General features: G+C 41.8%; 1 protein-coding gene across 5 annotated transcripts in view; it reads right to left on the bottom strand.

The window, feature by feature from the left end:
* Nucleotides 1–23,311, bottom strand: part of LOC134341158 (CUB and sushi domain-containing protein 1-like) — a 2,430,601-nt gene that overhangs the window by 719,564 nt on the left and 1,687,726 nt on the right. For all 5 annotated transcript variants that reach the window (XM_063038952.1, XM_063038962.1, XM_063038968.1 and 2 more), the window contains 2 exons: nucleotides 21,709–21,796; nucleotides 8,803–8,927 (listed from right to left, as the gene is read on the bottom strand). In XM_063038952.1, the coding sequence (XP_062895022.1) occupies nucleotides 8,803–8,927; nucleotides 21,709–21,796 (213 nt within the window). The remainder of the gene's footprint in view (nucleotides 1–8,802; nucleotides 8,928–21,708; nucleotides 21,797–23,311) is intronic.

Raw genomic sequence — 23,311 nt, 5'->3', positions numbered from 1 at the left:
TGTTAAAATACATTAGGACAGATAAGTCCCCGGGGCCTGACGGAATATTCCCCAGGCTGCTCCACGAGGCAAGGGAAGAGATTGCTGAGCCTCTGGCTAGGATCTTTATGTCCTCGTTGTCTACGGGAATGGTACCGGAGGATTGGAAGGAGGCAAATGTTTTCCCCTTGTCAAAAAAGGTAGTAGGGATAGTCCAGGTAATTATAGACCAGTGAGCCTTACGTCTGTGGTGAGAAAGCTGTTGGAAAAGATTCTTAGAGATAAGATCTCTGGGCATTTAGAGAATCATGGTCTGATCAGGGACAGTCAGCATGGCTTTGTGAAGGGCAGATCGTGTCTAACAAGCCTGATAGAGTTCTTTGAGGAGGTGATCAGGCATATAGATGAGGATAGTGCAGTGGATGTGATCTATATGGATTTTAGTAAGGCATTTGACAAGGTTCCACACGGTAGGATTATTCAGAAAATTAGAAGGCATGGGATCCAGGGAAATTTGGCCAGGTGGATTCAGAATTGGCTTGCCTGCAGGAAGCAGAGGGTGGTGGTGGAGGGAGTACATTCAGATTGGAGGATTATGACTAGTGGTGTCCCTCAAGGATCTGTTCTGGGACCTCTACTTTTCGTGATTTTTAGTAAACACCTGGATGTAGGGGTAGAAGGGTGGGTTGGCAAGTTTGTAGACGACACAAAGGTTAGTGGTGTTATAGATAGTGTAGAGGATTGTCAAGGATTGCAGAGACATTGATAGGATGCAGAAGTGGGCTGAGAAGTGGCAGATAGAATTCAACCCGGAGAAGTGTGAACATAGAACATAGAATAGTACAGCACAGTACAGGCCCTTTAGCCCACAGTGTTGTGCCAACCCTCAAACCCTGCCTCCCATATAAGCCCCCACCTTAGATTCCTCCATATACCTGTCTAGTTGTCTCTTAAACTTCACTAGTGTATCTGCCTCCACCACTGACTCAGGCAGTGCATTCCACGCACCAACCACTCTCTGAGTGAAAAACCTTCCTCTAATATCCCCCTTGAACTTCCCACCCCTTACCTTAAAGCCATGTCCTCTTGTATTGAGCAGTGGTGCCCTGGGGAAGAGGTGCTGGCTATCAACTCTATCTATTCCTCTTATTATCTTGTACACCTCTATCATGTCTCCTCTCATCCTCCTTCTCTCCAAAGAGTAAAGCCCTAGGTCCCTTAATCTCTGATCATAATGCATACTTTCTAAACCAGGCAGCATCCTGGTAAATCTCCTCTGTATCCTTTCCAATGCTTCCACATCCTTCCTATAGTGAGGTGACCAGAACTGGACACAATACTCCAAGTGTGGCCTAACCAGTGAGGTGGTACACTTTGGAAGGACAAACTCTAAGGCAGAGTACAAAGTAAATGGCAGGATACTTGGTAGTGTGGAGGAGCAGAGGGATCTAGGAGTACATGTCCACAGATCCCTGAAAGTTGCCTCACAGGTGGATAGGGTAGTTAAGAAAGCTTATGGGGTGTTAGCTTTCATAAGTCGAGGGATAGAGTTTAATAGTCGCGATGTAATGATACAGCTCTATAAAACTCTGGTTAGACCACACTTGGAGTACTGTGTCCAGTTCTGGTCGCCTCACTATGGGAAGGATATGGAAGCATTGGAAAGGGTACAGAGGAGATTTACCAGGATGCTGCCTGGTTTAGAGAGTATGTATTATGATCAGAGATTAAGGGAGCTAGGGCTTTACTCTTTGGAGAGAAGGAGGATGAGAGGAGCATGATAGAGGTGTACAAGATAATAAGAGGAATAGATAGAGTGGATAGCCAGCGCCTCTTCCCCAGGGCACCACTGCTCAATACAAGAGGACATGGCTTTAAGGTAAGGGGTGGGAATTTGAAGGGGGATATTAGAGGAAGGTTTTTGACTCAGAGAGTGGTTGGTGTGTGGAATGCACTGCCTGAGTCAGTAGTGTAGGCAGTTACACTAGTGAAGTTTAAGAGACTACTAGACAGGTATATGGAGGAATCTAAGGTGGGGGCTTATATGGGAGGCAGGGTTTGAGGGTCAGCACAACATTGTGGGCTGAAGGGCCTGTACTGTGCTGTACTATTCTATGTTCTCTGTTCTATGTAAATATGCATTGTAACAGGCCCCTCCAGCCAAAAGGGCCCACACCACCCAATTACACTCATTTGACCAATTAACCTTTTAACTCGTAATTCTTTGGAATTTGTTTTTATTTATTTATTGAGGTACAGCGTGGAATAGGCCTTCTGGGCTCTTTGAGCCGCGATGCCCAGAAATCCCCCAAATTAATCCAAGCCTAGTCATGGGACAATTTGCAATGACCAATTAACCTAGCAACCGGTACGTCTTTGGACTGTGGGAGGAAATGGAGCTCCTGGAGGAGACTATACAAACTCCTTTTAGACAACAGTGGAATTGAGGCCGCGTTGCTCACTGGTGGTGTTATGCTAACCACTATGCCAAAGTGTCATCCAAAAGGTATGGCTCAAGTTATTCAGCATTGACTTAGTTGTCAATCAGATGGCTCATCGTTCAGTGGTAAATGGTCACAAGTGGTTGAGGACTCAAAGAAATATGTCTTCTACAACACACCATGTGGTCAACAAAATCCTGTCTCTCATTATGCAGACTGGATGCTTGAATAGAGCTTAGTACAGCCACTTTATGGAGACATATATTAACCTGGACCAGTAATATTGAAAGGAAAGGAATCCAAAAATATTAGCATAGCATAATCACTAGATTGCATAAGATGTTCTCTTAAGGTGTTGCGTGTTGGTGTTTCCTCAAGTAGCTGCAGAGGCCAAATCCGGGATCAACATATTTTGGTGAAGTGTGAACATGAGAAAGTGGTGGCTGTGGTCAATGATTTTGGCTTTTGGTTGTCCATTCTCTCCTTTCGCATCTGCCTCTTACTCTCTGTGGCACAGTCACTCTCAAGTAGTGCAGCTCCTTCTTGAACAGATTTCCACCGGGTTTATCTTTTGTGTGCAATGTCTTTCCAGTTTTTGGACATAATGGTGAATTCCTTCAGGCAAATTTTGATATTATCATTGAAGTGTTTCCTTTGCCCACCAAAGTAAATAATCAGTCTGGATAGATATGAATTAGGCATCTAGATGACATGACCTATCCATCGGAGTTGGTGTTGCTTTATCATGGTGAAAATGCTGTTCACGTTGGCATCCTCCAGTACCATGGTGTTAGTGTGTCTGTCCTTCCAGCTGATCTTCAAAATAAACTTAACACAAAAATAAACACCGTATACTATAATAGAGAGTCCTAATAAAGGGTCTCAGCATGATACATAGAGTCGGAGAGTCATGGAGAATTATAACACAGAAGCAGGCCTTTCTGCCCATCTATTCCATGCCAAACTTTTATTATTCTAAGTCCCATCAACCTGCATCTGGACCAGAGACCTCCATACCCCTCCTATCCATATGCTTATCCAAACTTCTCTTAAATGTTACAATCAAACCCGCAAACATAACTTCTCTGGCAACTTATTGCACACTCTCATTGACCTCTGAGTGAAGAACTTCCCCCAAATGTTTCCCTTAAGCATTTCACCTTTCATTCTTAACCCATGACCTCTTGATCTTGTCTCAACCTCAGTGGGAAAAAACCTGCTTGCATTTATCCTGTCTATATCCCTCAACGTTAACTGTTTTTTCCTTTCATAGATGCTGCCTAATGAGCTGATATTCTCCAGCATTTTGTGTTTGTTGCTCTGGATTTCCAAAATCAGCAGAATTGTTTACGTTTATTATATATTATCTTGGATCTTCAGCTGCCTGTTCTTTCTTTGACCACTCATTTTCCCAGTATCATGACCACCATCAAACTTCTGGATTAACAATGAACCCATGAACACAATCTCACTATTTTTTTTTTGGTCTCTTTTTAAATTACTTACTTAATTTAATATGTTTATATATATTTCTTAGTGCAATTTATAGTTTTTATTATTATGTATTGCAATGTACTGCTGCTGCAAAACAACAAAATTCATGGTAAGTGCCAGTGATGTTAAATCTTACTTTGATTTTGATACAGACTTTCCCTTTACTGCCTCATGATTTAGTCAGTTATGACAGTAGCAAGAATTATCAGCACAGTCTGTATTAAAAACTATCCACACATTTCAGACTACAATTGAGTAGTAGTAAGTTAAACTGTCTAATCTATATATTTTCTTTGCCATATTGTATTAACATAATGTGCTATGTCATGCATGAAGATATTATAAAAGGGCATTTTGCTAGTAAGAAATCAATTAAATGTTCTCATTGTGTCTGGCTATGAAGCTGTAATCCTTTAAAATATGCGGTACCCCACTAGGTCAATTATTACAGTTTAACACCATATTTTATACCATTGTGCAGACAAGGCCACTATTTATTTATTTTCCTTGAGAAAGGAAACAGAAAATGATTCCTAACACACTGCAGCTTGTACGGTGGAAGGGTTCTGCCAGGGACGCTGGGTGTGAAATTCTAGGATTTTCATTCTGTAAGAATGTGGTACAATGGGAAATCACGGTCAAAGAGCCATTGAACAGTACGCACAGAAATAAGCCCTTTGACCCAAATAGTCCATGAAGAACTAATAATCTGCCTGGTTCCATTGATACATACCCGGACCATAACCCTCCATACCTCTCCCATCCATATACTCGTGCAAAATTCTCTTAAATGTTGAAATCGAACATGCATCCATCACTTCCACTGGCAAGCTTGTTCCACACTTTCACCACCCTCTGAATGAAGAATTTCCTCCTTATGGTTCCCTTAAATATTTTACACTGCTCCCTTAAGTTATGACCTCTAGTTTAGTCTCACTTAACCCCAGTGGAAAAACCCTGCTGCACTTACCCTTTCTATATCCTTCATGTTGCATACCTCTAGTAAATCTTCTGCCTAGGGAATAAACACTCTGCATTCAAGGGAATAAAGTCCCAGCCTATTCAATCTTTCCCTATAACTCAGATCCTCACATCCTGGCAATATCCTTGTAGATTTTCTCTGCACTCTTTCAATGAATATAATTACAATATTCTTCTATATAAATATTGAAAAATACCAATGCACCATAAGCCTTCTTAACCACACAGTCAACCGACACAGCAGCTTTGAGTGTCCCATGGACTCAAACCCCACGATCCCTCTGAACCTCCACACTGCCAAGAGTTCTATCATTAATACTATATTCTGCCATCATACTTGACCTACCAAAATGAACCATCTCACACTTATTTTGGGTTGAACTCCATCTGCCACTGCTCAGCCCAGTTTTGCATCCTATCGATGACCCACTATAATCTCTTATAGCTTTCCACACTATCCACAACACCCCCAAACCTTTGGGTCATCAGCAAATTTAATAACCCATCCCTCCACTTTCTCATCCAGGTCATTCATAAAAATCACAAAGAGTAGGGGTCCCAGAACAGATCCCTGAGGCACACCACTGGTCACTGACCTCCATGCAGAAAATGACATCTACAAACACACTTTGCCTTCTGTGAGCAAGCTAAATCTGGACCCACAAAGCAAGGTCCCCTTGGATCTCATGCCTCCTCACTTTCTCAATAAGCCTTGCATTGGGCACCTTATGCAGTTGACTGAAGTTATCCCCTTTGGTTCAAGAGCCTGAAGGCTGAGGGATAGTAAATCTCCTGAACCTGGTAGTTTGAGTCCTGAGACTTGTGTACCACCTTCTTGATGACAGCAGCAAGAAGAGAGCATGTCCTAAGTGGCGGCAGTCCCTGATGATGGACGCTGCTTTTCTGTAACATTGCTCAATAGTTAGGAGGGCTTTACCTGTGATGGACTGGGCCATATCCAATGCTTTTTGTGGGATTTTCCATTCAAGGGCATTGATGTTTCCATAGCAGGCTGTGATGCAATCTTAAACAAGATAAAATCTGCAGATGAAGGAAATCCAAACGTTGACTGTACTTTTTTTCCATAGATGCTGCCTGGCCTGCTGAGTTCCTCCAGCATTTTGTGTGTGTTGCTGTGTTTGTTTCTTTTAACTAAGGCAAAGCTGCTTGCCTACATGAAATTAATTCACGAAAAGTTGACAGGTACTGCCTCAACAAGACTGTTACAGACTGTAGCTTTCACAAGCATTTATTCAATATTTAATATGCAATATGAACTTGTGATCTGAAATAAAAACATGTAAAAATGTTCAATGTATGTTTCCATTGCTGAAAGAGAGAAAAGTCCCTGCTTGTATTCAGTGCAGGAACAGGAGCATTGATGGAACCAAGGGAAAGATTGGCCAGTAGTTTCACCATGGAATTAGAAAAAAAATATGTTTGAGAAGCTTTGGGGGACAAAAGATGAAGTTTAGAAGCTAATTGAATCGCTCCATGTAGGAACTTCTAAATCAGCAATCTCTCCATGGACTCTCAAAGCTACAGAATTCTAGAAAGAGATGTGCTTGTTAAAAGATGAATAACATTTCATAGAGAGTAAATGTGAGCAGCATTTTTATTGTAGTTTTTCCTGTTACTTATTCTGGCAGAACAAAGTACAGAAATATTAATCTGTATCAAGGAGCTTACATTTTGGTTACTTTATTAGGTTCACCTGTACACCTGCCCGTTAATTCAAATATCTAATCGGCTAATCATATAGCAGCAACTCAATGCGTAAAAGCCTGCAGACATGGTCAGACATGGTTCAGTTGTTGTTCAGACCAAACATCAGAATGGGAAAGAAATGTGATTAAAGTGACTTTGACCGTGGAATTATTGTTGGTGCCAGCAGGATATTTTGAGTATCTCAAAATCTGCTGATCTCCTGGAATTTTCACACACAATAGTCTCTAGAGTTTATAAGTAATGATACAAAAAAGAAAATATCCAGTGAGTGGTAGTTCTCTGGGTGAAAAGGCTTTATTAATGAGAAAGATCAGAGGAGAATGGCTGGATAAATTCAAGCTGATAGGAAGGTGACAGAAACTCAAATAACCGACGTTGAAACAGTGGTGTGCAGAAGAACTCCTCTGAATGCACAACACATCGAACCTTGAAGTGGAAGGGCTACAGCAGCAGAAGACCACGAACATACTTTCAGTATGTTTAATGGGTAACTCCGGTTTATTAGGTACAGGAGTTACCCATTAAAGAGGCCACTTAGTATATGATAATTATACATCTTTTTTTCACAGTCCAGCTTCTTCCCCACTGCCATCAGGTTCTTAAATCAACCTGAAAAACACTAACACAGGCTCCAACTATATTTCTTTTTTCTCTCTCAAGCTGCACTAGTGTAATTATATTTACTTTATTGTCTACTTTTGGGCACCTATAAGTAATGTATATTTTTTGTTAATTTAAGTTTATGTTAACTTAAATTCAAAGTACTGTAATGCTGCTGCAAAGAGCAAATTTTCTTGACAAGTTTTGGACTTGTCTGAGTCTTGGAAAATATTGGAAGGAAGTGTTCCAAAATTTTTCGGTGCTTTTTAAAGTAAATTTTAAATCTAATCCTTTGACTGCCTTATTTGGTATTGTTGGAGGAAATTATATTATTTTGGAGTCACATGATTTGCATATTTTGGCCTTTCTGTCTCTTATAACCAGGAGGACATCGTTGCTTAAGTGGAAGGAAGCCACTCTGCCTACTCATACTCATTGGTTAAATGATGTTATGTCATGTTTAAATTTAGAGAAGATTCGCTGTTCAATTTCTGAACCTAGACAAGATTTTTTAACATTGTGCGGACCTTTTTTGAATTATTTACGAAATCTTCGATTTGCTATTAAGCACAGATGTTGGCTAATGTTGTGTTTTATTATATGATAAGGATTTTTTTTCTTTTCTTTTTTTTAAACCAAACAGCTTTATTTTGGTAGTGGGTTTAGATTTTTTTTGTATAACAAAAGTATATCTTTTCAATATTATGTTTAACTTTAGTGTAAATGGGTATGGGGTAATGAAACTATATTTATGATTCCAATATATTGTAATCGATATATATTGTATATCTTACTGTACTCTGTATTCTTTTATGTAAGAAATCAATAAAAATATTGAAAAAGACAATCATACCCTGGGTATGTATGCCCATGATAATCCACATGAACTGAACTGAAACATCCCACTTCAGGGCTGAGGAGATTTAAAAAACACAACTATTCACATTCCTGTTGGTAACAACTTTTCACAGGGCATTTGCACTTCCAAGGAATATTACATGGAAGATGTGGCAAATTCAAATACCATGTATACAAAATATAAAATCCTCACACTTTGTACTTTGTAAATTTTTTGTAAAGTGTTTTGTAAAGTTTAAATGACTCAAGAAAATGACAGGGTGTAATTGGACCACCTGGAGTCAGAGATGGAAGGCTCTGTACAAGGCTGAATCTCGAAATAATACACTACAGGAGTCTAGGACCAGATGGCACAGCCTCAGTATTGAGGGACACGCTGTTGGAATAGAAATGAGGAGTAACTTATTTAGCCAGAGGGTAGTGAGTCTGTGGAATTCTTTGCCAAAGGTGGCTGTGAAGGCCTTGTCACTGGGTGTATTTAAAGCAGAGGTTAATAGTTTCTTGCTTAGTCAGGGCATCAAGGTTTATAAGAAAATACAGGAGAATGGTGTGAATGGGTTTTCATGATGGGGTGATGGAGCAGACTCAGTAGGCTATATGGCCTAATTCTGCTCCTATGTCTTATGGTTTTCTGGGCTTATATTTTCCCTCCTGGAAATAGGGCAACTATGTCCCAACTGGGAGAGATAATTTGATTTGGAGTCTATTTTCAGTCACTTACCCCGACAGACTGGTCTGTGGTCATTCCACGCGGCCAATGTGTCTGTCACCTTCTGACAGGTGATGCCTTTGGAGCCCTGAAGGACATAACCATCTTCACATGCGAACTGTAAACTGGCTCCCAACCTGGTTAAACACAAATAGCAATGGAAATGTTACTCCTGTAAATGACCACTATCTCCTTCAACTAAACATAACAGTTCTCCACTCTAGAGGTGTAACTCATTTTGTATGAACATCACTTCCTGCACATAAGCGGTTTCTTTTTTATCATGTCCTGAGTAGGTTACATTTTAAACTATTTGAAACACATAGTGGAAAGACATACATGTCCATCTACTCTTTATTAGCCCTTCTGTCTGTGAGTCTTATGCTTTTGGAAATATTGGCAAACATTTAGTAGATATATTTTGAAAGAAGTATTATGTTTATGTTTATCTTTGTGCCACTAGTTTACTCTTGTTTAAACAGCATAGTGTTGCATACTGTATGTGTACTTCTTGATTAACACCAGTTGTGAGAATAATCAACAGTATTCTTCATAGAAAAGTTCAACATAGAAACAAACCCTTTTCCCATCTAGTCTGTGCTGAACCAGTTAAACTGTCAACTCTATCGACCTGCGTTAGGACTGGTACCCCTACAATCCATGTGCCTGCCCAAACTTCTCTTAAACATTGAAATCAAGTTTGTATTCCACACTCATTCCACACTCTCATGACCGCCTGAGTGAAGAAGACTCCACTCATGTTTCTATTAAGCTTTTTACCTTTCACCCTTAGGCCATGAACTCTAGTTATATTTCCACCTAACTTCAGGGGAAACCCTACTTGCATTTACCCTGCCTATGCCCTACATAAGTTTGTATGCCCCTATCAAATCTCATCTCAATTTTCTACATTCTAATGAATAAAGTCCTAGCTTATTCAATCTTTGCATATAACTGATGGCCCCCATTCCCAAAAACATCCTTGTAAATTTTCTTGGTATTCCTTCAACCTTATTTACATCTTTCCTGCAGTTAGGTGACCAAAATTGCACACAAGACTCCAATTTAAGCCTCGCCCACATCTTAATGGAACTTCAATGTAACATCCCATCTCTTGTACTCAGTAAACAACAGGAATACTGCAGATGCTGGAAATTCAAGCAACATACATCAAAGTTGCTGGTGAACGCAGCAGGCCAAGCAGCATCTATAGGAAGAGGCGCAGTCGACGTTTCAGGCCGAGACCCTTCGTCAGGACTCAGTCTTGAACTCAGTAGTTTGATTTCTGAAGGCAAATGTACCAAAAGCTTTCTTTATGACTCTATCTGTTTATGACACCGCTTCCAATGAATTATGGACCTATATTATCTGGCCCCTTTATTCTACAGCAGTCTTCGTTGCCCTACATTCACTGTGTAAGACCTACCCTGGTTGGTCCCACTGAAATACAGCATATCTCATTTGTCTGTATTAAATTCCATCTGCCATTTTCAGCCCATTTTTTCAGTAGGTCCAGATCCTGCTGCAAGCTTTAATAATTTTCCTTGTTATCCACTACACCCCCAATCCTGGTGTAATCTGCAAATTTGCCAATCCAGCTAACTACATTATCAACCAGGTTATTGATATAGATGACAAACAACAAGGGACTCAGCACCTATCCCTGCAGCACTCCACCAGTCACAAGCCTCCAGTCAGAGAGCTAACCATCTACAACAACTTTTCGGCTTCTCCCACAAAGCCAATGTCTATTCCAATTTATTAGCTCAACTTGAATGCCGAATGACTGAACCTTCTTGACCAAGCTGCCATGCCTTGTCAAGTGCCTTGCTAAAGTTTGTGTAGACAGCTTTCACTGCCATACCCTCATCAACTTTTCTGGTCACTTCCTCTAAAAAATACGTGAGATTGGTTAGACACAACCTGCCAAGCATGAAGCCATGCTGACTCTCCTCAGTCAGTCCATGTCTATCCAAATACTTATATATCCATTCCCTTAGAATACCTCCCAATAACTATTCCACTATTGATGTCAGGCTCATTGGCCTATAATTTCTTAGTTTATCTTGGAACCTTTTTAAACAGTGGAACAACATTAGCGATCCTCCACACGGGCAGCACCTGAAGTTAGGATTAAACTCAATTGTAGCTTCTATTCTATTATTGTGTTTCTTTTACTCCTCCTTCAATGTATTCATGGAGTCATGTAGCATGGAAACAGGCCTGAATATCCAATGCTGACCTGAATATCCCATATAAGCAAGACCCATTGCCTGCATTTGGCCCATTTCCTATCCTTAGACCTACTCAATATGTTCTAGACTGAACTGAATACATGGTGTACAAAGTTTTTCACTGTACCTCGGTGCATGTGACAATAATAACCCAATTGCCAATTACTTTTGAAGAGATCAGTGAAGTGTAATCAAAACATTATCACAAACATCAGTCATCAGGCAGAAGATACAAAAGTCTGAAAGCATGTATAACCCAGCTCAAGGGCAGATTCTAATCCATTACTATAAAGCTATTGAATGTTTCCCTATTACAATCAGATGTACTCCTGACTTCTCAGTCTAACTTGTTATGAGTTGCACCTTATCTTGTTTGCCTGCACTGCACTTCCTATGTGGCTGTTATTCTTTAATTTGCATTCTCAATGTTCAAAGTAATTTTATTATCAAAATACTGTATATGTCATTGTACGCTACCCTAGAGATTTTCTTGTAGAACAAAGAAAAACTCCACACAAAAACTGATAAACAACCGATGTACAGAAGAAGACAAGCTGTGCAAATGTAAAAAATAAGTAAATAAATAATACGGTGAACATGAGTTGTAAAGTCCTTGAAAATGAGTCGATTAGGTTATGGAATCAGTTCAGTTAAGCTCAGTGAAGTTATCTACTCTGGTTCAGGAGACTGATGGTTGAAGGGTAATAACTGTTCCTGAACCTGGTGGTGTGGAACCTAAGATTTTTGTACCTCCCTCTTAATGGTAACAAAGAGAAGAGAGCATGGTCTGGATAGTTTGGGTCCTTGATGACGGACGCTGCTAGCCTGCCTAACCATTCCCTGGAACATAGGCCTGAGTTGTGGCACATTCTCATTAATTTTCTTTGCATTCTTTCCACCTTAATGATGTCTTTTCTATAAACCAGTAACCAAAACTGTACAGAATACTATTGATGTGGCCTTGGGCTTCCTGTGATATCCTAATTAGTATATACAGAAATATTAGAAAACAGACAGTCAATATCAATAAGAAAAGTTGTATTACTTTCATTCCCTTGAGATCAGTAAGGATTGATAATGCACCAACAGACTGCATTGTTACTAAAATAAAATACACTTACATCATTTCTAAATGTCAATCTATTTAGTAAAAGCAATGGATTTATTGGGTCTGCCTTATTTCTTCAGTTTTAATAAAAGTTAACTATATTTGCATTGACTAATTGCTGTGTCAATTAGTCTGTTATTATCTGATGTAACTCCAGGCTGCTCACTGAATCTTTTCAAGATAAAATCTCATTTCTTGTTCAATCATTTCTAATTCAATAGAGAACAAAAAAAAGTAAAGGGCTTTAGAGGAGATGTGATAAATAGACATGGTTCTTGTTCTCAAAACTACTTATGGACTCGTACCATAACTTAATCATAAGACATTTGTCACTGATGTAATCACATGGTGTCTGAAAATACCAGAGAATTCAAATCCATAGCCAAGAACGAATGAGGCAGAAAGAAAAATGCTGATCATGTCCTGCAGGTCTTAGCAAAACACAGCCAGAATCTACTTAAACATTGCACTTCTCTTATTTGATTAGAAAATAAACTCTGTGGTGTGTAGGATCCCAGTGACACTGCTTCATTCATAATAGACTCTCTCACCTTATCATCTATTGATGGCTTTCTTTTGTGTACACTAAATTTCACTCTCCAGCTCTTTGCAGAAGCAAAAACGCATGCAGATCTATTAAACATTTCTCTGACTCACAAATCCCAATTCCAAACAAATATTGACTCAGCTCCACTTCAAAGATGCTAACTATCTCAAAGAGCAAAAAAGTTCACATCCCACCTGGAGGCCTGCAGATATTCTATGAGTGTCATCTAGCCCGATCCAAAACAAATACAATGCTTTCATCTTCTTCCGCTCTTTACCTCTTCCATTACCTCCACCTACCCCTCCCAGCTCCTCACTTCATTTACCACACCCACCCTCCGTCTCACTTGGCTCCACCCTCACCTGCACACAAGAGATTCTGCAGGTGGTAGAAATCTAGAGCAACACTCCCACAAAACACAGCAGGTCAGGTAGCAGCTAGAGCAGAATAGAATAGAATGTTCTGGGCTGAGACACTTCATCAGGACTGGCTTACCACCCGGATCCCCCACACACCTAGCTCCCCCTCACCTGGACTCACATGTCAACTGCCAGCTTGTGGTCCTCCCCCTACCCCCACCACCTAATTTGGGCTTCTTTTCCCTTTGTGTCCAGTCCTGATGAAGGTGGGGACAAGTATACCTGTGATCGAACTAACTCAGATTAAGCCTTCAATGCAAATAGCAGGAGTGAGCTCAAAGGCGGATTCAGTTTTGTATGTCTCTATGACTATTATTCTTCTCCTGACTCTGGTTATGTAATATGACTATGAATCTGCTAATGGCTTCTGATTCTTCCTGCAATTAATAGTGAGATAAGCCAGTTCTAGGACACTTCTATCTCCTCACTTTTTCTAATCATTACTTTTATTTGCCCAGTTACCTTTTGTGGAAATTCTAAAGGCTTCCTATTACTTGGCTTTCACTAGGTACTACCATTCACTTGCGCCCACGCTGTGCCACAACAGATGGCTTCCAGATAAGCCTCCTCTGCCACTTGTCGACTCACCAATAGACAACCCCTTAGGAGAATATCATACTCAATGCCAGTGATCACATAGCTACTACTACTCTCTAGGCCACACTTGCTTTCTGAATTAGAAGGCTATGGACTCAATTCTCAGACCAGGGCCTTAAACACATTAATGAGTTTGGAAGCCCAATGTCTTCACTCACTGCTGTTATCTCCCATCTAACGTATTAAACTGAATTTCTGTCTTCCATCAGAAGTCATGGTAAAATATTCCATGCTATGACTTTAAGGGGTGGATATTTTTGATGTCATCATAAATATTTAAATTAAAATAAACAAGACAAAAGCAAGTTATAAACCCAAGAGATTCAGCAGATGTGGAAAATCCAGAGAAAAGCACAAATGTTGGTAGAACTTAGCAAGAAAGTTCATTATATACAAGTGTCACCATGCTTCAGGCTCCAACATAGCATGCCCACAAATTGTGAAACCTAACCCGTATGTCTTTGAAATATGGGAAGAAACCAGAGAACTCAGAGGAAACACACACACTGATGGAATCAGAATCAGGTTTATTATCACTGGCATGTGACGTGAAATTTGTTAGCTTAGCAGCAGCAGTTCAATGCAATACATAATCTAGCGGAGAAAAAAAACAATAATAATAATAATAAACAAGTAAATCAGTTGCGTATATTGATTAGATTTAAAAAGTGCAAAAACAGAAATACTGTAAATTTTAAAAATAGTGAGGTAGTGTTCAAAGATTCAATGTCCATTTAGGAATCGGATGGCAGAGGGGAAGAAGCTGTTCCTGAATTGCTGAGTGTGTGCCTTCAGGCTTCTGTACCTCCTACCTGATGATAACAGTGAGAATAGGGCATGCCCTGGGTGCTGAAGGTCCTTAATAATGGACACTACCTTCCTGAGACACCGCTCCCTGAAGATGTCCTGGGTACTTCGTAGGCTAGTACCCAAGATGGAGCTGACTAGATTTATAACCGTCTGTAGCTTCTTTTGGTCCTGTGCAGTAGCCTATCAGAATGCTCACCACAGTACAACTATAGAAGTTTTTGAGTGTATTTGTTGACATACCAAATCTCTTCAAACTCCTAATAAAGTATAGGCACTGTCTTGACTTCTTTATAACTACATTGATATGTTGGGACCAGGTTAGATCTGTACTTCTGATCCCTCTGTGAGGATTGGTGTGTGTTCCTTCGTCTTACCCTTCTTGAAGTTCACAATCAGCTCTTTCATTTTACTGACATTGAGTGCCAGGCTGTTGCTCTTCTCCTCTTTCCAATCAGGCAGAAGATACAAAAGACTGAAAACATACGACCAGGTTCAAGGGCAGCTTCTATCACGCTGTTATCAGGCTTTTAAAGTCCTCTTGTATGATCAAGATAAGTTCTTCAAAGTTCAAAGTAAATATATTACTGAAGTACTTATATGTTATCATCTATAACCCTGATTCATTTTATTTACTTATTATTTTAGTCATTTGGAGATAGAGCATGGTAACAAAACTTCCGACTCACTGCCCAACTACACCCATGTGGGCAACGAACCTACCAATCTGTACATTTTTGGAATGTTAGAGGAAACCCATACATTAACAGGGAGAATGTACAAACTCCTTATAGACAGTGGTGGGAACAGAACCAGGGCCGCTGGTGCTTAAAGCAGTACACTAACCTCTAAGCTACCATTCTGCCCTTGCAGATTATAATAGTGGGCATTCACAATAGAACGAAGAAATAGAATAGCATCAATGAAAAACTACACACATGATCTAATCTTTTTAGTTTACTTAATAGTTTACCCACATTGCTCACTCTCTGCAACTTAATATTATATTCTGTATTCTATTACGTATTACTTCTCTCTTCATGTTTTTATGCTTGGAGTTATCTGCATGCATGACATGCAAAACAATACTTTCACCATACTTCGGTACGTGTAACAATACTAAACTTATTACTTTGGATGTTATGCTCTGTCAAATACAAACAAAATATTTTTTTTTATTGAATGCAACTCAGAAAACAATAAAATATACAAATAGAATTAAAACGCAAACAACAGGAATTCTGCAGATGCTGGAAATTTAAGCAACATACATCAAAGTTGCTGGTGAATGCAGCAGGCCAAGCAGCATCTATAGGAAGAGGCGCAGTCGACGTTTCAGGCCGAGACCCTTCGTCAGGACTAACTGAAGGAAGAGTGAGTAAGGGATTTGAAAGCTGGAGGGGGAGGGGGAGATGCAAAATGATAGGAGAAGACAGGAGGGGGAGGGATGGAGCCGAGAGCTGGACAGGTGATAGGCAGAAGGGGATACGAGAGGATCATGGGACAGGAGGTCCGGGAAGAAAGACGGGGGGTGGGGGTAACCCAGAGGATGGGCAAGAGGTATAATTCAGAGGGACAGAGGGAGAAAAAGGAGAGTGAGAGAAGGAATGTGTGCATAAAAAAGAGTAACATATGGGGTACGAGGGGGAGGTGGGGCCTAGCGGAAGTTAGAGAAGTCAATGTTCATGCCATCAGGTTGGAGGCTACCCAGACGGAATATAAGGTGTTGTTCCTCCAACCTGAGTGTGGCTTCATCTTTACAGCAGAGGAGGCCGTGGATAGACATGTCAGAATGGGAATGGGATGTGGAATTAAAATGTGTGGCCACTGGGAGATCCTGCTTTCTCTGGCGGACAGAGCGTAGATGTTCAGCAAAGCGGTCTCCCAGTCTGCGTCGGGTCTCACCAATATATAAAAGGCCACATCAGGAGCACCGGACGCAGTATATCACCCCAGTTGACTCACAGGTGAAGTGATGCCTCACCTGGAAGGACTGTTTGGGGCCCTGAATGGTGGTAAGGGAGGAAGTGTAAGGGCATGTGTAGCACTTGTTCCGCTTACACGGATAAGTGCCAGGAGGGAGATCAGTGGGGAGGGATGGGGGGGACGAATGGACAAGGGAGTTGTGTAGGGAGCGATCCCTGCGGAATGCAGAGAGAGGGGGGAGGGAAAGATATGCTTAGTGGTGGGATCCCGTTGGAGGTGGCGGAAGTTACGGAGAATAATATGTTGGACCCGGAGGCTGGTGGGGTGGTAGGTGAGGACCAGGGGAACCCTATTCCTAGTGGGGTGGTGGGAGGATGGAGTGAGAGCAGATGTACGTGAAATGGAGGAGATGCGTTTAAGAGCAGAGTTGATAGTGGAGGAAGGGAAGCCCCTTTCTTTAAAAAATGAAGACATCTCCCTCGTCCTAGAATGAAAAGCCTCATCCTGAGAGCAGATGCGGCGGAGACGGAGGAATTGCGAGAAGGGGATGGCGTTTTTGCAAGAGACAGGGTGAGAAGAGGAATAGTCCAGATAGCTGTGAGAGTCAGTAGGCTTATAGTAGACATCAGTGGATAAGCTGTCTCCAGAGACAGAGACAGAAAGATCTAGAAAGGGGAGGGAGGTGTCGGAAATGGACCAGGTAAACCTGAGGGCAGGGTGAAAGTTGGAGGCAAAGTTAATAAAGTCAACGAGTTCTGCATGCGTGCAGGAAGCAGCGCCAATGCAGTCGTCGATGTAGCGAAGGAAAAGTGGGGGACAGATACCAGAATAGGCACGGAACATAGATTGTTCCACAAACCCAACAAAAAGGCAGGCATAGCTAGGACCCATACGGGTGCCCATAGCTACACCTTTAGTTTGGAGGAAATGGGAGGAGCAAAAGGAGAAATTATTAAGAGTAAGGACTAATTCCGCTAGACGGAGCAGAGTGGTGGTAGAGGGGAACTGATTAGGTCTGGAATCCAAAAAGAAGCGTGGAGCTTTGAGACCTTCCTGATGGGGGATGGAAGTATATAAAGACTGGACATCCATGGTGAAAATAAAGCGGTGGGGGCCAGGGAACTTAAAATCATCGAAAAGTTTAAGAGCGTGAGAAGTGTCACGAACATAGGTCGGAAGGGATTGAACAAGGGGTGATAAAACAGTGTCGAGGTATGCAGAAACGAGTTCGGTGGGGCAGGAGCAAGCTGAGACAATAGGTCGGCCAGGACAGGCAGGTTTGTGGATCTTGGGTAGGAGGTAGAAACGGGAAGTGCGGGGTGTGGGAACTATAAGGTTGGTAGCAGTGGATGGGAGATCCCCTGAGCGGATAAAGTCGTTGATAGTGTGGGAGACAATGGCCTGGTGCTTCTTAGTGGGGTCACGATCGAGGGGTAAATAAGAGGAGGTATCCGCGAGTTGTCGCTGTGCCTCGGCAAGGTAGAGGTCAGTACGCCAGACTACAACAGCACCCCCTTTATCAGCGGGTTTAATAATAATGTTAGGATTAGTGCGGAGGGAGTGGAGAGCAGAGCGTTCCGAAGGAGTGAGGTTGGAATGGGGACAAGGTGCGGTGAAGTCGAGACGGTTGATGTCCCGTCGGCAGTTGGCAATAAAGAGATCCAGAGCAGGCAGAAGACCAGAGCGGGGTGTCCATGAAGAAGAGGAGGGTTGAAGACGGGAGAAGGGGTCATCGGTGGGGGTGGAAGAGTCCTTGCCGAAGAAGTAGGCTCGGAGACGGAGACGGCGGAAGAAAAGTTCCGCATCGTGGCGAACACGGAACTCACTGAGGTGTGGGCGAAGGGGGACAAACGTGAGGCCCTTACTGAGAACAGAGCATTCTGCCTCCGACAGTTGAAGGTCGGAGGGGATGGTAAAGACCCGGCACGGATGAGAGCTGGGATCAGAGAGAGGGGGGAGGTTGGGGGTGTCAATGGAGAAGGGAGGGTTGGGGTGAGAGGAAGATGGAGCTTCTGAGGGCCCAGGAGTTGACGGTGGGATCTGAGGAAGACGGGGCTGCGGAGTGGTGGTGGGGGAAGGGGAGACGGGAGTCACAACAGCAGCACATAAAGACCCGGCCTGGAGTTCAAGGCTGGAGTCGCAGTTGGTGGTTGCGCGATCGCTTTGAATGTCTCCATGGTCGTTGCTGGAGTCCGGGTTTTGAATATGTCCTGAGGTGTTGGAGCCGCCGAGATCAACGGCAGGGGCCGCAACCGAAAGTTCATGCCTGCTAGCGTCGGGGCCGGCAGGCTCTGGAGTCCGTAGATGTAAGATCTTGCGATCTTTGCCTAACATGACAAAGTCAAAGAAACGGCGATTGCAGGCGTGAATCCGACGGAGGATGAAATAGCGGGTAGGACCATTACAGACGGCGAAGAAAGTGTCCCGAAGGTGTGGAAGGGTCTGGGATAGGGACACCAAGTACCTCCTCATGGCGGAGAGCGTCGCCTTCAGAGCTTGACGGGAGAAGCGGCGAGAGGCAGAGTCAATAAAATGTGAGTACCTGGGATCCTCAGAAGGTCCAAATTGAGAGGCTTGGAAACGAATCCTAAAGCCAACTGGAGTAAGTTGGCGACGGAGGCACGTTCCAAGAAAGGATACATGGCTGTGATAGCGAGTTTGAGTCAAAGTCTGGTCGAAAAGTTGAAGAGCCGAAGAAATCACAGATGGGGAGCAGTGAGAGATGGTTTCACCGAACTCCCGTCGAAGAGAGGATCTAAACTTCTTCGGTGTAGGCATCACCGGAAGAGGCTTCGCAGTAGTGAATTTAAACGCAAACAACAGGAATTCTGCAGATAGCCTCCAACCTGATGGCATGAACATTGACTTCTCTAACTTCCGCTAGGCCCCACCTCCCCCTCGTACCCCATATGTTACTCTTTTTTATGCACACATTCTTTCTCTCACTCTCCTTTTTCTCCCTCTGTCCCTCTGAATATACCTCTTGCCCATCCTCTGGGTCACCCCCCCCCCGTCTTTCTTCCCGGACCTCCTGTCCCATGATCCTCTCGTATCCCCTTCTGCCTATCACCGGTCCAGCTCTCGGCTCTATCCCTCCCCCTCCTGTCTTCTCCTATCATTTTGCATCTCCCCCTCCCCCTCCAGCTTTCAAATCCCTTACTCACTCTTCCTTCAGTTAGTCCTGACGAAGGGTCTCGGCCTGAAACGTCGACTGCGCCTCTTCCTATAGATGCTGCTTGGCCTGCTGCGTTCACCAGCAACTTTGATGTATGTTACAAATAGAATTAGGCCACTTAGCCCACCTAGTCACTCCACCATTCCATCATGACTGATTTATAAACACCCTTGCCTCCATTCTCCTGTCTTCTCTCCATACTCTTTGACTCCCTTACTAATCAAGAACCTAGCAACCTCTTCTTTAAATATACCCAGTGAGTTGGCCTCCACAGCCATCTTTGGTAATGAATTCCACAGATCCATCACACTTTGGCTAAAGAAATTCCTCCTTAAATTTAAAGGGATTCTGAGATTCTGTCCTCTGGTCCTAGAGTTACTCACTGTAAGAATCATCTTCCTAACACCCACTCTATCCCAACGTTCCAAAATTCGACAAGTTTCAACGAGATCACCCCTCTATCCTTCCAAACTCCAGTGAGTACAGTCCTAGGGGTCATCAAACACTCCTCATATATTAACCCTTTCATTCCCAGGATCATTATTGCGAGTCTTCTCTGGACGCCCTCCTATGCCAGCACATCGTTTCTTAATAAGGGGCCCAAAACTGCTCATAATACAGCAAGTATGGTCAAACCAATACCATATAAAGCCTTCATTTTCATTCACAGTTTGTGGATATTTCTGGCTTGTGGATATTTCAGCTTCAAATTCAAGTTTATTGTCACTTCAGCAATACACATATATCACACCAAACAAAACAATGTCCCTCCAGACCAAAATGCACAACACAGTACGCAAAGCTCACACAAAATGCAAGCTAATATTACCATAAATATACTAACAAATAATAAGGTGCATTTATGTCACATGGTTGAAAAGCAAACAGTATAACACGACTGGCATTTCACATGTGGTGAGACCTGATGGTGGCATGGAGTTCAGTAGTCTCATGGCTGGGGAAAGAGATTGTTCCCTATTGTGACATCCTTGTCCGAATACTGCGGAACCACCTGCCTGATGGTAAGGGGTCAAATAGATTTCTGGACACCAATTGCCCATGGAATAAATGGATTGTTCTGTCATTTCAGAATGCGGTTGAAATGTCAGTCTGGAATTGCAAAAATCCCTCTCTAGAAGACAGCAGCAGATTTTGTTCTCAGAAGTGTGTTACTAAATCATTGAATTGTATTACAGCCTAGTGTATTAGGGTAACCATTAGGGACAATGTTTTTGCATTCCAGATTTTAATTAACTGTAATTAAATTTTCCAACTGTCTGTTTGCAATTTGAACTCCTGATTTTGGAACACAGGCTTCTGAAGCTCGACTCCAGAAATTCAAGATTTTTTAATGTAATATCCAGTACACAAGTGTAAAGGAGAACAAAGTGATTGTTACTCTGCATCTGATGCAGAACAAAAAAAAAGATTAAAAAATAAAGAACATAATAACAAAATGATAATTTTACCATCATGACTTGACGTTTGAGAGAAATCAGTGGAAGATGGTGTGCAAAACTTGGAAGACAAAATGAAATCACCACACATCTCTCTGAAGAGCTGTTGGAAGTTTCTATACAAAGGGGTCATTGCATGAATATCAATTTCTCCAATTTCCATTCATTTCTACCCCTCCCTCGTCTCTCTTTCATTCTCCATTCTGGCTCCTTCCCTACCCCTTCCCTTCTCCTCACCTGTCCATCACCTCCCTCTGTGCCTCTCCTCCTTCCCTTTCTCCCATTGTCCACCGTCTTCTCCTATCAAATTCCTTCTTCTCCACCTATCACCTCCTAGCTTCTCTCTTCATCCCCTCTACCCTCGCTCACCTACCTTCCCCTTCACCTGGCTTCACCTGCCAGCTTGTAACACTTCCACTCTCCCACCTTCTTTTTCTGGTTTCTCTTACCTTCTTTTCCAGTTTTAATGAAGAGTCTCAGCCTAAAATAGATGCTGCCTGACCTGCTGAGTTCCTTCAGCATTTTGAGTGTGTTGCTCTGGATTTTCAGAGTCTCCGGTGTTTGTGGAGTATTTGATTGGCTCCTGCGTTGTACTGTATCTAGAGAAGCATCGTGAATGTTCATTGTGCAAAGACAAAGTTTGCTTACCTGAAGTCAGAGCCAGTTCTCCTGCCATTGTCTGGAATTCCAGGATCAGGACACATGCCAGACACGGGGGCCACTCCTCCTTGACTCACTGCAGTGTGAAAAGGGACAGGAAGTTCTATCAGAGGATCACATTTATTACATTTATACTTGAGATATCAGTAGTTATATTAGATAATGTATTTATGGCAGTAAATACAACAAAATTAAACAATATAAATTTTCTGATCCTTAGGTTTCTTCTGGAGTCAATTCTAATGATAGCTTATTTTAGAGTGCAAACAAACATACTAATACTAAACAAACTAAATAAAGAGCTGAGAAATGATACCAAGAGGTAAATGAACAGTAAAGACAAAAGAATAAAGATGGCGCCTCTGAAAACTCTATCACCTTTATAGATAAGAAAAGGAAAATTCCTGTGATAAGAATGAACTGTTTAACCAGCTACATTATTAAAACAATTACATCACGTGGGTAATGTGCTAATACTTAACCAATAAAAAATGAGAAACAATGCAAAGCATTAGATTAGCTGCTATACCACTTTCTGCCAGTGAGTGGGGATGAACCATCACATACTGTGAAATATACATGAGTTTGTCAAAAAGTAAATATCTTATAAAAAGTAGTATTTTAAAAAAACAGTGGTTTCCAAGAATGTTTACAATCACGAATGTAATTATTGCCATTTGCAACACACTCACAAAACCAGTCGTTATATTTTCTCAGATTTCATGAAGTGATTAGCGTATCACAGAAATCTTCTGACACTCCGTTCAACTCTTACTGATTCTGTGCTGGATATTCAGTTTCCAGGGGCCAAGAGGCTTATTGCTAACCTCAGCTTTCTAGTACAGCATCATGTCCTTTTGAAAGGCTCAGAGTTGCTTGTGGCAAAGTTAAACTTCTAACCTATATTCCTTCTTCAGCTTCCTTTTGTAAACAGCAACCAGTCTTCAGTTCTTAATATAAATTGCAAGATAATCTGACTGAAGTTAAAAGGATACTTTTATATATTTGTATATTTTATACTTTGTAGACTATTTTATATAGAGCGCCATACTGCTGCTGCAGCACAACAAATTTCACAACATAAGTTAGTAAAAATAAACTTGATTCAGACTCTTGTACAATGTACAATTCTAGAACAATGCATTGTTGCATGCTGTGGTTATTGCCAAGTATCTCTTAAGTGATACTATTGTACCTGCCTCAAACACTTCTTTGTGTAGCTTGGTGCATACAGTTGCGTAAAAACTTGAGGGAATGATGAAAGAATATTTTTTTAAATTATCTGAATGAAACATGCACCTTATTTTTCAGATTCAGACTTTGTACAGAAGTAATTAAATTTGAAATCAAAATGCTGAGTGTGACTTACCACAGTTCATAGTCAATTGGGTCTGCTCTTTATGAAAATCTTGCGTTATGATCCATTAAACTTATTTCCTTCTCTTATGTTACATTGCTTGCTGGCAAGCTGTTAACAGCATGTTAACACATATGGAAGTAATTACTGCGTTCAGTGTGACAGCAGGTAGCTTAGTACTGACCTGCAGTCATTTCCAGAGATGGTTTACATGCTAATGCTTTGCACCCATGG

Source organism: Mobula hypostoma, chromosome 2 (genome assembly GCF_963921235.1).
Source record: "Mobula hypostoma chromosome 2, sMobHyp1.1, whole genome shotgun sequence".
NCBI classification, from domain to species: Eukaryota; Metazoa; Chordata; class Chondrichthyes; order Myliobatiformes; family Myliobatidae; genus Mobula; species Mobula hypostoma.
Note: the sequence above shows the minus strand (reverse complement) of the source record. Positions and strands in the feature narration are given on the sequence as shown.